This window comes from Macaca nemestrina, chromosome 11 (assembly GCF_043159975.1).
Source record: "Macaca nemestrina isolate mMacNem1 chromosome 11, mMacNem.hap1, whole genome shotgun sequence".
NCBI classification, from domain to species: domain Eukaryota; kingdom Metazoa; phylum Chordata; class Mammalia; order Primates; family Cercopithecidae; genus Macaca; species Macaca nemestrina.
Window position 1 is genome coordinate 135,622,189 of NC_092135.1, and position 16,812 is coordinate 135,639,000.

At 51.6% G+C, this 16,812-nt stretch overlaps 2 protein-coding genes and 1 non-coding gene across 10 annotated transcripts in view; all 3 read left to right on the forward strand.

Moving 5' to 3' along the window:
* The window catches only part of LOC105473840 (melanophilin), a 66,444-nt gene extending 65,365 nt beyond the window's left edge, over nt 1-1,079 (forward strand). For all 8 annotated transcript variants that reach the window (XR_982506.3, XR_982510.3, XR_011610180.1 and 5 more), the window contains one exon: nt 651-1,079. Coding sequence is in view for 2 of the 8 variants with exons in the window: in XM_011727958.3 (XP_011726260.2) it covers nt 651-677 (27 nt within the window). In the remaining 6 variants the exon portion in view is untranslated. The remainder of the gene's footprint in view (nt 1-650) is intronic.
* A 5,387-nt stretch (nt 1,080-6,466) lies between these two features.
* LOC112425239 (U6 spliceosomal RNA) lies at nt 6,467-6,572 on the forward strand. The gene has a single exon (XR_003016310.1). It is a non-coding gene; the product is annotated as a U6 spliceosomal RNA (small nuclear RNA).
* A 228-nt stretch (nt 6,573-6,800) lies between these two features.
* On the forward strand, nt 6,801-9,885 carry LOC112425229 (prolactin releasing hormone). Its single transcript, XM_024790420.2, has 3 exons — nt 6,801-7,092; nt 9,117-9,269; nt 9,610-9,885. Exons 1-3 carry the CDS (start codon nt 6,873-6,875, stop codon nt 9,771-9,773), a joined length of 537 nt encoding a protein of 178 aa, XP_024646188.2. The 5' UTR covers nt 6,801-6,872; the 3' UTR covers nt 9,774-9,885.
* The last annotated feature ends 6,927 nt before the right edge of the window (nt 9,886-16,812 follow it).

Genomic DNA, 16,812 nt, shown 5'->3' on the forward strand with positions numbered 1-16,812 from the left:
GTGCACACCCATGTGTAGGTACCTGCTTACACACCCAAGTGTGTGTGTTACCACAACGAAAGCACAGATTTATTGAAAAGGAAGTTCACTCCACAGAGTGGGAACAGGCTAGAGCCAGTGGCTCAGGAGCCTGGTTACAGAATTTTCTGGACTTTAAGTGCCCTCCAGAGGTTTCCCATTGGTTACTTGGTTATACCCTATGCAAATGAAGGAGTGGACCCAATCAATGTGATCGGTCGCAGGAGGCAACCAATCGGAGGCTGAAGGGAAGTTACAAATTTACACATGAAGACTTGGCCAATGACTTGTCTGATTGGTTGGGGGAGGGGACCAATCCGAGGTACTTTCCATTTTCATCTGAGATGCAGAGGAAAGGGGGCATAGCAAAGGGAGTAGCTGCTGGACTTTTTGTTCCTCGGGCATGGAGAGGTGGGGTTCTCATTTTGATTCAGTTCTAGGAAGTTAGCACGAATTGGCCTTAGGTTCCCTACCTCCAGACCCTATTCTCTTGCCCCACATGCGTGTGTGCACAAACATATAATCTAAGTTTGTGTCTACTGATGTGCACATCCATGTACACACCTGTGTATTTGTATGTGCACGCCCATGTGTGTCTGTGTTATATGCCTGTGTGTGTTTGTACTTTACAGAAACCTGTGGTGGCCCATCAGCCCTAACAGGGGACAGGACAGAGCAACAGAGCAGCCCTGCACTCTTTTCCCTCCACCACGGCCATCCTGTCCCTCATTGGCTCTGCGCTTACCACTGTACACAGTCACCATCCCAGTGAGAAACAAGGAGCACCCTCTACGTGGACTCCCCCTGCAAGAGGACAGCGACATTCAGTCCTGCACTGCTCATTTGGGTTTACTGATGACTCCTGGCCACCCCACCAGCCCCTCTGATCTGTGAGAAACAGCTAAGCCGCTGTGACTTCCCTTTAGGACAATGTTGTGTTAACCTTTGAAGGACACACAGAAGACCTTTATACTGTGATCTTTTACCCCTTTCACTCTTGGCTTTCTTATGTTGCTTTCATGAATGAAATGGAAAAAAAGATGACTCAGTTAAGGCACCAACCATATGTGTATTCTTGATGGTCTATATCGGGGTGTGAGCAGATGTATGCTTATTTCTTGTGGGTGTGATTGGAAATTAGGCATCCAGACAAGTGACTGAACTAATGACCTGCTGAATAATGAGGGAGGAATAGACACCCCAGTCCCCACCCTACGGGCACCCACTCTGCAAGTTCCCATGTGATCTGTAGACCAGGGGAAATTACACTGTGGTCAAGGGCAGAGCCTGCACATGGCAGCAAGTGAGCATCTGATACATGCTCAGATGCTAGTGCAGAAAGCCTGCTGGGAGAGGGAGAGACAGCAGGCAGAGATCCAGATGGGCAGGGAAGAGGTTTGGTTCTAGCCTGGCTCTGCCACTCACTGCAACAGATCCAGTGGGGCAGAGGACAGAGGGTCACAACCAATGAGGAATGCCTGCCAAGGATGGGGGTACAGAGGACAGAGGGTCACAACCAATGAGGAATGCCTGCCAAGGATGGGGGTGCAGAGGCCACAGGTCAGCTTGCCACTTGCCTCTTGGTTACATAGATGATCTCCCCTCAGACAGCCTGGGACTCAGAGTTATTTCCTAATATCTGTGTGCCCCATCCAGTTTTAAGCAGAGCCCTCCAAGACTCTCCAAAGCTGCCTTTGAACATCCTAACAGTAATCACATCTCACCCTCCCTGAGGTTCACCCTAGACAGGACCCAATGGCCACACTGTTTTTGTCAGAGGGGATGCTGAGAGGAGTGGCTTCCTACGGAATCAAACAGTAGAGACAACAGGCAAGCCTTTTGTCTTCAAGGGTTAACCAAGTTAAGTGTTTCCTACCCTCTCTGAATAGGACACTTCCAGGAGCTCTCCAATCTCTCACTTAAAACTAAGGTTTGAATCTCAAAGTGTTTTGCCGGGAGGCAGATACTCCTGCATCTTCAGGAGACCTGTGAGCACACATTAGCAGCTATTTCTCTGACTCCTTGTGGCATCAGATAAAAACATGGGAGTTTTTCCATATAATTCCCAACATTACTTATAAATTCTATTTTTTGAAAAAATTATTCAGGCTAGGCAAGGTGGCTCATACCTATTATCCCAGTCCTTGGAGGGGCCAAGGTGGGAGAATTGCTTGAGGCCAGGAGTTTAAGGCCTCCTGGGCAACATAGTGAGATCCCATCTCTACAAAAAACAAAACAAAAAATTACCCATGCATGATGGTACATGACAGTAGTCCTACCTACTTAGGAGGCTGAGGCAGGAGGATCACTTGAGCCCTGGAGGTTGAGGCTGCAGTGAGCCATGATCGCATAACTATACTCCAGTCTGGGCAATAGAGTGAGACTCTCCTCTCTCTCTCTCTCTCTCCACACACACACACACCCTATTGGCTCTGCTTCTCTGAAGAGCCTTGACCGATGCACAGTCCCTATGTAAGAGCCTTGTCTGATGTTCAGTGTGTCTGTGTTTGAAACTTGTAAACTGGTTAGATGGGAGCCATGTGTGAGGGTCAGGGAACACCGTTTATTTTTATCACAAATGCAATGCCAAGGTCCCAGAGTCATGGCCACTTGGGGTAGGAAAGCCTGTCTTCCTAAGTGAGGTTTCATGGGAGCCCAGCCACACCCATTCATCTGCCTTTTCCCCATGGCTGCTTTTCTGCTACAACAGCAGATTTGGCCAGCTGCCACCAAGATCCTATGGCCCACAAAGCTGGGCACGTTTACTATCTGGCCCATTACAGAAGAAGTTTGCCAGTCCTGTGTTCAAGATTGGATTTGGAGCATCACCTACAGACCACAAGCAAAGGAGCTGGCAGGTGGGCGCCGTGATACAGTCCCTGACTTGGATGATCCCTTCTTTGCTGTGGGGCCACTCTGCCTCCTTCGCTTCTCCCCGCTTCTCCCCACAAGACCCTCCTCCCTGGTACTTTCTCGGGGTCATTCACTGAGTCCTTTTTCTCTGTCCACCCCCCGACACCTGTCCTCTTCTTGCCTTCTCTCAGGTGTCCCCACTTTTCCCGGGCTGTTCACAGCCACCTGTCCTCTGGCCACACCCATGTTCAGGTTTACGGCTGAGACCTCATTAAAGAGCTCTGGGGTTCTTTGGGGTCTCAAATGCAAGCAAATAAAGAAATAAAGAGTCCCAGGCCCAGCGAGCAGCCACCTGGCCACCCTCTAGGGCTTCTCAAACACCTGCCCACAACTGACCTCAGCATTTCCCTATCCCCAAAGTTCCCATCTTAGTCCCCCAGCCCTCAGTCTGGAAACCCCCAGCCCATGACCTCCCAGCTCATTCCTTTTCTGTCCCTCACCTCAGCCCAAGCCCTACCCCATATGTCTCCCAGACAGCTCTGGAATTCTTGTCTTTATCAGATCTCTTCCAGAGGACAGGAAAAAGGGGAAGCATGGCTCCTCTTTCATAAGGCTGATAAGACCTTCCTACTAAATGCAATGTGAGGAAGGAGAAGTAAAGGCAACATATTTTAACATATTTATTCCATACATTAAGTTTTCTTTTTTGTAGAGATAGGGTGTAGCTATGTTGCTCAGGCTGGTCTCAGTCTCCTGGCTTCAAGCAATTTTCCCACCTCAGCCTCCCAGAAATGTGCTTGTATTACAGGTGTGAACCATTGAGCACAACCTAAAAGATCTATTCTAAATAAAGTATTAATGAAACAAATCCCGGAATCTATTAGAAAACCTACTGTATCTTAACAAGGTGAGGTTCATCCCAAGAGAGCTAGGAATTCTTTAATGGTAGAAAAAGAAAATCTATTCTTGTGGTCCACTGTGTTAACAGAGTAAATGAGAAAACCACTGTAACCACTTCATTCAATGAAGAAAGGCACACGAGAATTAATCAATAGCTGGCCGGGCGCAGTGGCTTATGCCTGTCATCCCAGCACCTTGGGAGGCCCAGGTGGGTAGATCATTTGAGGTCAGGAGTTGGAGACCAGCCTGGCCAACATGGTGAAACCCCGTCTCGACTAAAAATACAAAAATTAGCTAGACGTGGTGGTAGATGCCTGTAGTCCCAGCTACTTAGGAGGCTGAGACAGGAGAATTGCTTGAACCTGGGAATTGGAGGTTGCAGTGAGCCAAGATCGCGCCACTGCACTCCAGCCTGGGCGACAGAGCTAGACTCCGTCTCAAAAAAATAAAACAAAATAAAATAAATAAATAAATAAACAAGTAGCTTAGAAAATTAGGACTGGAAGGAGTGGCAGTCAGTGTCTTTGTTCTCATTATCCTCGTGGCCTCCAGGAGGGTAGCATCGCAGGCAGTTGTACTTTCCCCAGGGAGGGGGCTTTCCTGCACAGGTCCTAGTTCGTATGTGCCACAACTCAAGTGGCCACATCACGTTCTGGATGAAATACTGACCAACAGAAGCTGGACCAAGAGTGCTTGGCTCTGCCTGTCCTGAGGCCCATGACCCAGTTAAACAGGGAACGGGGAGAAGCTCCCTGATTGCTTGTCTATGGTCAAACCCCATCTGTGGGATTCATTTCTCAAAGGACACTGAAGCCATGTGCAGCCTGAGAGCCCCAGGCCAGGCCTGCAGTCCTGTGACATTATTGCAAGGGCAGCCCACACCTCACTCGCCGTCACAGCATCTCCAGCCAGCCACAGTTCTCAGAACAGCCTCTCAGCAGTTCTGAGGCCTCTGATGGACACCATCGGTTTCCACGTGGAGGTGGCATAAGCAGGATTGATGCCTGTGCTACCGCCCAGCCCGCCTGCTGCCTCCCACTGGTGGACTCCCAAAGTGGCAAGATGCCAGTGCCACACTGTGACAGAGCTGCTTTACACACACACACACACACACACTCCAGTGGTGGATGCCCAGGAAGTTGCCCCCAGGTCCTGGAGTCTCAGTTTCTGTTGCTCCAGGCAGGCCTAGCCCTGGACAGAAAACCCACCTCCAAGACGGTGATTCTTAACCATCACCATCACCACTACAGGTCGAGTTCCCTTATCTGAAGTACTTTGGACCAGAACAGTTTGGGATTTTGAGGGTTTTGGGAGGAGGATTTTGAAATATTTGCACTATACTCACGAGTTGAGCATCCCAAATTTGAAATCCAAAATGCTTCAGTGAACGTTTCCTTTGAGCATCCCCTCAGCACTCAAAAAGTTTCAGATTGGGGGTTTTTGGATTTGGGATACTCAACCTACATTTGTAAAAACTATGGGTAAACACTATGGGTGGGGAGCTTTTCATCATCACTGATGCCTGAGCTACCCCCGGGAATTCTGAAGGAATTTCATTCCAGGTAGAGCCCAGGCATTGGGAAGTTTTTAAGGCTTCCAAGTAACTCGAATCAGCAGCCCAAGCTGGGAGCTGCGTGCCCCACCCCGTCACCCTTCTCGTGCTCCTTACCCTACTTCCCGCCACCAGCCACCCCTGGACTCCAGAGCTCCCAGGGAGCCCACCAGCCACAAACCTGTGTCACAGGGATAAAGCAACCATGTAGCAAGGAAGAAGTTGACTGTGTCCTGTTCCCTGAAGGGGAAAGTATTGCCCAGAAGCTTTTCCTAAAGGACGGAAGTGGCACATTGACCATCTGCACCAATCCATGGGAAGCTCGTGCCAAGTTTCCTCTCCAGAAATTTTCCTTAAAAAGATTGTACTCAACTGCATGTAAGTGGTCATGAGTACAACCTATAATTATTCAGAACATGAATGATTTAGGTCCACGTTAAGTGGTAGAACATTGCACAGTTACTGAAAACGGCACAAACTTACAGATTTTTAGCATCTTGAGGATGTGATTGTTACAGTGTTAAGTGAAAAGAATGAAATTCAACATGTATAAATGTGATCAATCTACCCAGAAAATATGTGGGAAGCTCACTAGAAGAAAATGCATCAAATGCATCAAATGTAGAAGCGAGAGGCTTTTTTTTTTTTTTTTTTTTTTTTTTTTTTTTTTTTGAGTCTTTCTCTGTCCCCCAGGCTAGAGTGCAGTGGTGCAATCTCAGCTCACTCCAACTTCTGCCTCCTGGGGGTTCAAGTGATTCTCCTGCCTCAGCCTCCTGAGTAGCTGGGATTACAGGTGCACGCCACCATGCCCGGCTAATTTTTGTATTTTTAGTAGAAACAGGGTTTCACCATGTTGGTTAGGGTGCTCTCAAAGTCCTGACCTCGTGATCCACCCGCCTCGGCCTCCCAATGTGCTGGGATTACAGGCATGAGCCACCACTCCCAGCCGCGAGAGGTTTCTTTAACATGATCAGTGGTGTGAACTAATTTTTTTTCCAAATGTGTATGAGCTGCTTTAATAATAAAAATACATTCATTTCTTTTATAATAAAAATAAACTTGTCTTATGAGAATAATAAACTTGTTTATGTTAAACATTATGAAGACGTAAAAGTCTAGAAACCACCTAGTGTAAGTTATAGAGCGCCCACTTCCAAAGCACATATACTAAAATTGGAACGATGCAGAGAAGATTAGCATGGCCCCTGCGTGTAAGTTACAGAATGAGGAAGATATGGTGTGCATACGACAAATGCAGTTAGGACAGTCAGGCAGGTGAATGAACAAGGACCGAGAAGATCACGGAGATACAAAGCTGCAGTGTTGGGCTCTGGTGACTGTCCCTTCTCACCTTTCCCTTGAATGTGGTGATTTAAAGGCAGGGAGAGAGGACTGGAAGGAGCCCAGGAGCCTCATCTGTGAGGCCCAGCGGACACTTGACTCTGTTGTCTGCCCGAAGGCGAGCGCAAAGAAGGGAAGCTAATGTGTTTTAAAACCACTTGGTCCAAATGAAATTACATAACCCAGGAAGGAACAAATCGCGTAGCTGATGAGAGTTTTTTTAAAAAATAAAGGAACAAGAAAAGACACAGGCTTGCTCCTGATGCCGCCCTTTGAGGGAGACAAGCTGGCTTGGGGGAGGGCACCTGGAGGTGCTGGCTTCGTTCTCTCATCCTCTTCAGCGGCTATAAAAGGGGGACAGAGGCTCCCGCCTCCTCGGCCCCACTGCGCCGGTAGCCAGGACAGCGCCTCTACCACACTCGAGAGCGGTGAGTAGCACATCCAGGCGCGGGAGCTTGGGTCCTCTGCTCTGCTACTTTGTAAAATCGTCCCTTTCTGTCTGAGTGTGGGTTGGGTTGAGACCCTGCCTGCTCTCCTGGCAGCTGAGGCTAGCCCTGAGCAGGAGAGGCAGAGAAGGTGGCCCCTGGGTTCTTGCATCCAAAGCCACCCTGCCCTCCCAGGGCCCCAAGGCTCTGGCGCTGTCCTTGGTGGAGACACCAGGCAAAGATGTCCCATTCAGCTCCACTGACACAGAAATCCCACGGGACAGACAGCCGAAGTCTCCACCTCTCAGGGAGGCAGGTCCTTGGGGATCAGGAGCCAAGTGAGCATCACTAGCATTCTAGGACATCCCTCACGTGGCATCGGTCCTGTGCTAGAGAAAATGCAAACAGCCAGCGTGCTGGGATGCATCTCTTTATCACTCTTCAAGGTGGCACCTCCATTTCCTCTAAACTGGGGAACGCCCCACCCCACCTGGCATGGGAAGCCCTGCCAGATCTCTAAAAAGGAGAGGGGTTGGCATTTTAAATTGTTCTGATGGAGAGCACTTTCTGTGGGGCTCCGGGAGGGACTGGAAAGTCAAGGTCAGCAGGAGGGGGTCTTCCCCAGAGCAAGATGGAGCTCTTGGGCATCTTCCCACGGCTCCCAAAGCGCCACAGGTGGAGGAAGGAGGAGGGGCATCTGCAGCAGGTATTTCCAGGTCTGCCACGATGGATGCTGTTTAGGCATTTCAGCACCTCCACTCCAGTGGGGTGGAAGGGGCTTTCTATGTACCTGGTCCCACCCACGGCAGCCCCCACAGCAGCCCCCTCCTCCCATCACCGATAGCAAGTGGCCCTGTCTGGTGAGAAGAGGTCCCAGATGCTGCAGGTTTACCTTGGAGCCTCAGAAAACTGGATCTAGCGACATGGCAAGGGTGAGTGGGCTTGGTTAGGGCAGAGGATGCAGACTCATTCTATAACAGGCAGCTGTCAGCTGACATCCCCCAGCAGGGCAGGAATGGCAAGCTGGAACCAAGCATTAGGAGGCCATGAGACAAATGTGGGAAAGGACCATGCGCCGGATTCCAGCCCCTGAGCCTGGTCCAGGCTTGGCACTCCCCAGCTCCCCAACCATGTCTGAGGTTGAGCAAGTGGCTGCCTCCACCTGTGCAGCTCCCTGGGCTCCTCCCCACAAACCTGCTGTCCTGGGTGTGCAACATGAACAGCCGTGCAGAGGCCTGCTGCACCTTCTGGTTCCCTAACACAGGCCGATAGACAAAGCCAAGGCTGTTCCGTGATAGCCCCTCTTTGTAACGCGTAGCTCACACACCTCCTGAGGGCTTTCTGATCATCACCATCAATGTACATGTGACCGATCCCGTCAGAGGCTGACGCGCACAGAAGCACCTCACTTAACACCTCATTGCACAGAAGAGAGAATGGGGTCACAGGTGGGTGGGGGACCATGCAGAGAGCCAGGTTCAACTGCTATTTCTGTGCTTCTTCCCACCCCAACACAGATCAGAGGAACACATGGAGATCTATGTGGCTATGTGCACTGCACATCTACACATATACACACACTCACACGCACACATACACATCTACACACACACATCTACACTCAAACACACATCTACACACATACACACACATACACTCACACACACATTTACACACACACACCTACACACACACACACCTACACACACACATCTACACACATCTATACACTCACACACATACACACACACATCCACATGCATACACACACGGATCTACACACATACACACACATCTACACACACACATCTACACACATACACACACATGCACCGTGTGCACACAAGTCACACCCTCTTGTACACATATACACACACAACTGTGCGCTGACATGCACACACACTCACGCACATACTTCTCTCTCACACACACACTTCTCTCTCACACACACAGCGCTCACAGGTCCCAGCTCTGTGCACACGCACCCTGATGCCCGTGTAACGCTGCTCCTGCTCCTTCTCCCCCAGGCCGTGTCCTCCTCATTTGGATCTCCCCTCCAGCGGGGTCTCCTTGGAGGAGCCAAGGGATGAAGGTGCTGAGGGCCTGGCTCCTGTGCCTGCTGATGCTGGGCCTGGCCCTGCGGGGAGCTCGTACTCACCGGCTCTCCATGGAGATCCGCAGTGAGTGCCTGGACCCCTGTCAGCCTCCCTTACCCCACCCTGCCTCACCCCAGAACCTGGTGCAGCCTGGTCACTCGAGAACCTGGCAGGAACGGGGTGCGGGGGAGGAAAGGGAAGTCAGTCCTGGTGCTTTTTTGAACTCCTGCTTCCCAAAGCCAGCCCATGCCCAGAAATGGCCTCACCAGGACCTCTGGGTGCCTGTTCTTCGGGTGGGTCCCAGCATGGCCTGGCAACTGGGCTGAGACCCCCTGCCTGTGCGCTCTGCCCTGCTGCCTCTGGGAGCATACAGCACACCCTGGGGACACGTGCCCATGGTCTGCTCCAGCTCTTTCCTTTCCAGCCCCTGACATCAATCCTGCCTGGTACACCAGTCGTGGGATCAGGCCTGTGGGCCGCTTCGGTCGGAGGAGGGCAGCCCTGTGGGACGTCCCCAAGCCTGGCCTGCGACCCCGGCTGACTTGCTTCCCCCTGGAAGGCACTGCTATGTCCTCCCAGGATGGGTGATAGCCAGCTTGTCAAGAAAATCACTCTGGAGCCTCCCCCACCCCGCCCTCTCCTCTCCTTCGGGCTCCTTTCCCTTCAATCCTAATAAAAGCTCTGGTCTTGCTTAGTTGCACATTCACGACTGTGTGGTGGTGACTCTGAAGTTCTTCCCTCCTGGGACGTTAGACTAGAAAGAACCTCAGAGCCCAGCAACTTCTTTGGAAGAAAAGGCTCTGTGACTTGGCAGAGGGCACCTGGCACTGAGGTGTGGAGCTGGGACCACCCTTGGTCACCAGCAGCCCACAGTCACCCCTACACCCAAGCTGCCCTGAGTGAATGCCCAGGCTGCCAACTGCATGAGGCCAGGAGTGCCACACATCATACTCTGCAGGACACTGCCCCCATAGGAGGGTAGCACAGCCCCCAGCCTGAGCCCTGGGCAGCCCCTCAATGCCAGTCCTTTTTTTCTAGACTTTGTTTTTCAGAGCAGCTTTAGGTTCACAGCAAAATTGGGTAGAAGGTAGAGAGAGTTCCCATCCGCCCACTTCCCCCACATCCGCACAGCCTCCCCCATGGTAAACACCCCCACCGAGGGTGCCTTTGTCCCAGTCGAGGAACCCACGCCGACACATCCACATCCCATCCCCATCCAGCGTATGTCAGAGCCCACTCTTCACGCTGCATGTGCTGCGGGTTCGCACAAATATACAACAACATGATGTAGCATCATGCAGAGTCGTTTAACTGTCCTAGAAGTCCTCTGGGCTCCACCTATTCATCCCTCCTGACAACCCCTACAACTGCTAGTCCTCTTATCGCAGTCTGTCTTGCCTGCCTCTTACTCAGGGAAGATGCACCATGGATTGTTTCTGACCCATGGCAGGGAGACTTGAACCTAGATTGCTCCCACGCCACGCGCGTCCCTTTCAAATCACACGGGGATGTCTCCACGTCCTGCCTCAGGTGTAGCTTACGTTGACATTGGGGGCACACTTGCACCACCTGGGAGATTGAGTTCATCCTTTGAATCCCTGAGCCTCAGTTTCCACATGTGCATGCCACAGAACAGCAACGCTTACCTCATTCCTGAGCTCGGTGGGCATGGCACCTGCACGCCAGCCAGCACAGGGTGGGTGCTCTGTGAGTGCAAACCCCTTCCCCAAGGCCCACCCCCCAACCCAGCCACTTAACAGGCTTAACCAGCAACCTCCAACCCAAAGCTTGGCTTGGACTCTGCTGGACACTGCCTGCAGAGGCTGATCTCAGGAGCCCACCCTGACCACAGCCCTCTTGGCCATGCATGCTCAGAGGGGCCAGTGGCAAGGCCCAGACCACCCACACGGGGCTAAGTTGGGGTGACTGCACCTCCCCAGCTACAGGGGAGCCCCTCCAGCCCTGGGCACCTCACCAGGGTAGAGTGAGCCTGCGGGAACAGGAAGGGGGCAAGGCCTGGTCCTAGGGCAGCAGGGGCTAGGTCAGGCCTTAAAGAGGCCACAGCCCTCAAAAAGTTAAACAGGCAGTTATCAAATGACCCAACAATTCACCCCAGGTGTAGACCCTGGAGAACTGAGGGCAGGTGCTCAGCACATCCCCACACAGCAGCGTTTACAGCGGCACGCTTCCTAGTAGCCAAAGGGTGGTCACGACCTGAATGCCCATTGCCTTAGTCAGTTCGGGCTGCTCTAACAAGATAGCATACGCACAGAGGCTCAGCCAGTAAACACTCGTTACTCACAGTTCTGGGGGCAGGAAGTTCTAGATCAAGGTGCCAGCTGATCGGACACCTTGATCCGACACCATCTTCTTCCTGGTTGACAGACTCTGTCTTCTTGTTGTATCCTTGCACGACAGAGAGCAGAAAGAGGAAGCAAGCTCTCTAGCCTCTTCTTATGAGGGCACTAATTTCATCCATGAGGGCTCCACCTTCATGACCTAATATCCCAAAGACCCGATCTTCTAATACCACCACAATGGGGGGAGGATTTCAACATGTAAATTTGTGGTGGAGGGGGAAGACACAAACATTTCATAACATCCATCAACAGAAGAATAGAAAAACACAGCGTGGTCTATCCATGCAATGGAATATTACTCAGCCATGAAAAGGAATGGAGCACTGATACATGCCACAACATGGAGAAACCTTGGAAGCACCATGCTAAGCAAAAGAAGCCAGGCACAAGAATTCAAATGTGTATGATTCTGTTTATATGAAAAGATTGTATGAAACTGCATATTCTATGGAAGTAGATTTGTGGCCGTCAGGGGATAGGGAAGAGGGGTTGGGGGAATGACTGCTTAATGGATATGGGGGTTCCCTTTTGGAGGCGATGAAATGTCTTAGAAGTGGACCATGGCGGTGGCTGAAGAACAGACTGAATGTATTAAAAGCATATTTTCAGCATCCTTCTCCCAAGAATAAGGCCAGACTCCTACATAGCCATAAAATTATCATACCTGAGCAAACCGTTGTAGTAACTTCACAATATCATCTAGTTTTTAGTCCGTACTCAAAAATCCCCATGAGTAGCAAGACAGTCTTCTTTTCCCCCACTGGGCTCCAATCTAAATTCACAGTCAGCTGTTTCTCTTTGATTCCTGACCAGTTAATTTTTTATGTTGTCCCGGTGTTGACTTTTTCAAGCACCCAGATGAGTCGTCTTGGAAAATGCTCCGCCTATATGGTTTGTAAGTTGTTCTCCCACGGCCATGTACCTGTTCTTCCATTCCCTGTACTTCCTGTCATCAGAGAGGTGCATCCAGGGTCTTGCCTGGATTCAGGTCACGCACGGTGGACCCAAACACTCTATGTCTTTCCTATTGCATCATATCTGACCATGGGACCCCGGGCTCCCTCTCTGACAGGTGCTATTTGACCCTGTGGTACAGACAGATCTCTTCATTGTAAGAAGTTTTTTCCTGTGTGATCAATGTGAAATCTGTGGTGGGGACAGGGCCCCATGGCCAGATCCTGTTTCCCAGCCAGCTTGCAGCCTGAGATGTCAGTGTCCCCTGACTACTCATGCCAGGCTGAGCTCCTGCACCACAAGTCACCCCCACACCACGATGATTCTCTAATTCCTTCCACAGTCATTAGCTGGATTCTTCCAGAGAATTTTTTTTTTCCTTTTTTTCTCAGAACTTTATAATTTTTGACACTCAAATTGGTCTAAATTTGGCCAGTGGGAGTCCTAAAGAGGGAATAAATTTAAAAAAAAAAAAAAAAAAAAAAAAAAACTTTTTTTAAAGAATAGTTCTGTGAGTCAGCCCATCTGGGAAACACAGATCCATCCAGAGGAATGGGATAGGAACCTATTCAAGAGGAAACAAGACAGGCCGGGCACGGTGGCTCACGCCTGTAATCCCAGCACTTTGGGATACTGAAATGGGCAGATCACCTGAGGTCAGGAGTTTGAGACCAGTCTGGTGAAACCCCATCTCTGCTAAAAATGCAAAAATTAGCCGGGTGTGGTGGCAGGCACCTGTCGTCCCAGCTACTCGGGACTGAGGCAAAAGAATCACTTGAACCCAGGAGGCAGAGGCTGCAGTGAGCTGAGATTGCACCACTGCACTCCAGCCTGGGTGACAAGAGCAAAACTCCATCTCAAAACAAAAACAAAAAAAAAAAAAAGAAAGAAAGAAAAGAAAAGATTAGCCTCACAGGCTGGGACGGCAGGGGCTCCCAGGGCCACTCATCAACATTGCCATGCCTCTGGCCTCCACCACCACCCACCACAGGCAAACAACAGCTTATGAGAAGACCCAGGTCCAAACTCAGGCTAAGCAGGGCTGGAGCTGCTTCCCCAGCAGCAACCTGGACAGTGGGCACATGGACCAGCTTCCCCCAGGGTCTGGGGCTGGTGGGGTCCTGGAGTCATTTATCCGGAATCATCTGTGACACAAATGTCTGCGGCCCTGCTGGGGCCTCTCCCTGTGTGCTCTCAGAAATGGGGCCTTCCTGCCTGCTGCCCCACCCCAGCCCCGTTTCGGGACAGGGAGATACGGTGGTGGAGCATGGACACAGCTGAGCCTTCTACACGCAGGTGTCGGGCTGCGGGGGCTGTTTTTAGGAAAGCCCGCCTGTTCTTTAGGTCTCCGGGAAAAAAACACGCTTTCCTCCCTTGGTTGGATACACATGTGTTGAGTGACTGGTGTGTGCCAGGCAGTGTAGGGGACCCTGGGAATCCCACAGAAATCAGGGCAGACAGAGGCCCTGCTCTCACTGAGGGTCTCAGCCTCACCTATGCTCACCTGGAAGGATTTAGAAATCCCTGTGCAGTCTGATGGGATCAGAACCTCCGGGTGAGATGCAGCTGTGGAGCTTGATTTTTTTTTTTTTTGGAGATGGGGTCTCATTCTGTTGCCCAGGCTGGAATGCAGTGGCTTGATCGTGGCTCACTGCAGCCTCGACCCCCAAGGCTCAAGCAATCCTCCCACCTCAGCCTCCAGGGTAGCCAGGACTACAGGTGTGCACCACCACACCCAGCTAATTTTTTGTTTTGCTTTTTGTAGAAACAGGGTCTCTCTTTGTTGCCCAGGCTGGTCACAAACTGCTGGCCTCGAGTAGTCCTCCCGCTTCGGCCTCCCAAAGTGCCAGTATTACAGGCATGAGCCACCACACCCTGCTTAGGTGCAGGGCTTTCCGAAGGTCCCCAGGCGACTCCAGCACAGGGTTGAGCCCCGCCTGCCTAGTGGTGAGGGAGGAGGGGAAAGGGGTAGTCACAGTACCGGGAGACGGGGAACCCAGGGCTCCAGGACCACCACAGATCTGTCCACCCTTGGGGAGGCCATGAAATGACTCCTTGAGGAATCTCATATTCCTTCCCTTCTACGTCATCAAGCCGCTCCTCTGCAGCAACTCTGAGCGCCTCCTGGTTTACTCTTCAGCAGAGCAAGCCCTCAGGACGCCAGGACCCTGGGACTTGCCTTACACAATGCTGGAGCGCCGCCTGGTGGCCACGGGCAACCTCAGCCTGCGGCCACCTGCAAGGTGGGTCCCACTTGGCTCAGGGCCCGCTGCAGGGGCACAGGGCACGAGGACACAGCCTAGGACACTGGGGACTCACACTTCATGTTCTTCATCGGCAAGGGAATCATCGCATGAAAAATGGTCCAACTTTATTAGCAGCCGGAAACTGCAATGTGCATAGCAATAATAGTGTCAGATTTCACCTGTGAAATTGTCTAAGAAACGAGGACAGTACTCGTGAAAAGCAAGGGAACAGGCCCTCTGGGGAGCTATTGTTTTCTTTCTTTATCCTCTAGCTCTTCTTGGAGATCATGACAGAGGCGTGTGAAATCTGGTCTGCAATTGTCTAGTAAAGATCACGTGAGAAGTTCATTTCAGGTCACACTAGCATCGGGAAAGCCAGACTCCAAGGGAGACCCAGGATGTCTCCTTGTCTCCAGGATTGAAAGCTGGATCTTCCAGGGGCCCAGTGGCCCCAGGTAGCTCCTCCAGTTAGGAAAACGAAGCCCGATCGTGAGGGAGGTACTGTTATGAAGCTGTGGTTGGAACTCTGAGAAACCCAGGCTGGCAAGGAGGGGTTGTGCCCACCCTGGGCCCAATGGATGAGGGGAGGGAGCAGCCCCCGGAGCCTGCAGGAGGAGAGGCCTCTGTGGCAGGGGCAGGGGCTTCTGGCCGGGACACAGCCAGCCTCACCAGGTGGGCCCTAGGCGGTGGCTGGCCTCCGTGTCCCCTCCTCCATCCCCTGTCAGGGCTCCCCATGGTCTGGGCACCAGTGAAGGTCAAGGCCTGGCATCTCTGTGCAAAGTGAATGAGAGCAGAGAGAAGCCCGGAGGAGCCGGGGAAGTTCCAGGCACAGAGCCCTTTCCCCTTTCGCGTGATGAGAAGCTCAGCGTCAAACGAGAGGTACTTTGCTTTCTCCTTACTTGATCCTTATAGCAGCCAATACAGTGATGCCACTTTTTCCAGGTGGATAAAAATGTCTTATTGTTTAAAACTTACCCCTGCTTATCACAGTCCCAGGGACAAGGATGAAAACCAATATAACCTTCCAAAAAGTGGCCACCTTTGAAATAACCTTGCCACATCAGGTGTCCAGAAAGAGACCCAACAGGGAAACATCATGTGGGGTTTACCTCCCAAAACAGGGTCTGGGTTACTGCTGTTTGGATATTTGTCCCTTCCAAACCTCATGTTGAAATCTGACCCCCAGGGCTGGACGCGGTGGCTCATGCCTGTCATCCCAGCATTGTGGGAGGCGGAGGCGGGTGGGTCACCTGAGGCCGGGAGTTGGAGACCAGCCTGACCAACATGATGAACCCCCATCTCTACTAAAAAATACAAAAATTAGGTGGGTGTGGTGGCGCACACCTGTAGTCCCAGCTACTCAGGAGGCTGAGGCAGGAGAATCATTGGAACCTGGGAGGCAGAAATTGCAGTGAACTAAGATCATGCCAGTGCACTCCAGGCTGGATGACAGAGCGAGACTCCATCTCCAAAAAGAAAAGAATAAAAAAAGAAGAAATCTGACCCCCAGTGTGAGAGGTGGGGCCTAATGGGAGGTGCTGGGTCATGGGGGTGGGTCATAAATGGCCTGGTGCCATCCTAGCAGTAATGAGGGAGCTCTTACTCCAAAGCTCCTGTAAGAATTCCCCCAGAGCTGGTTGTTAAAAAGAGTGGGACCTCCCCCCACCCCTCTCCCCGTGTGACCTCTGCACACCAGCTCTCACTGCCTTCTGCTGTGAGTGGCAGCAGCCTAGGGCCTCACCAGAAACAGATACTGGCCCCATGCATCCTGTGCAGCCTGGAGAGCCATGAGCCCAACAAACCTCTTTCTTCATAAATCACCCAGCCTCAGGTATCCCTTTATAGCAACACAAAAACAGACTAAGGCATGGGTTTCTCTGTAAAGGGAGGCAGGCAGGATGAAGTGTCGCCATCTGGGAATGCATCCCATCCAGAGAGCTGGGCCAGGCCCACATTCGTCACAGCCTGCCACATGGGCCTGCTTCCTTATTTACTTAGCAGGAACCCTCCCAGAATCTATACAGAAATACCTACAACCATCCATCAGGCGCAGTGCCCCGCCTTGTC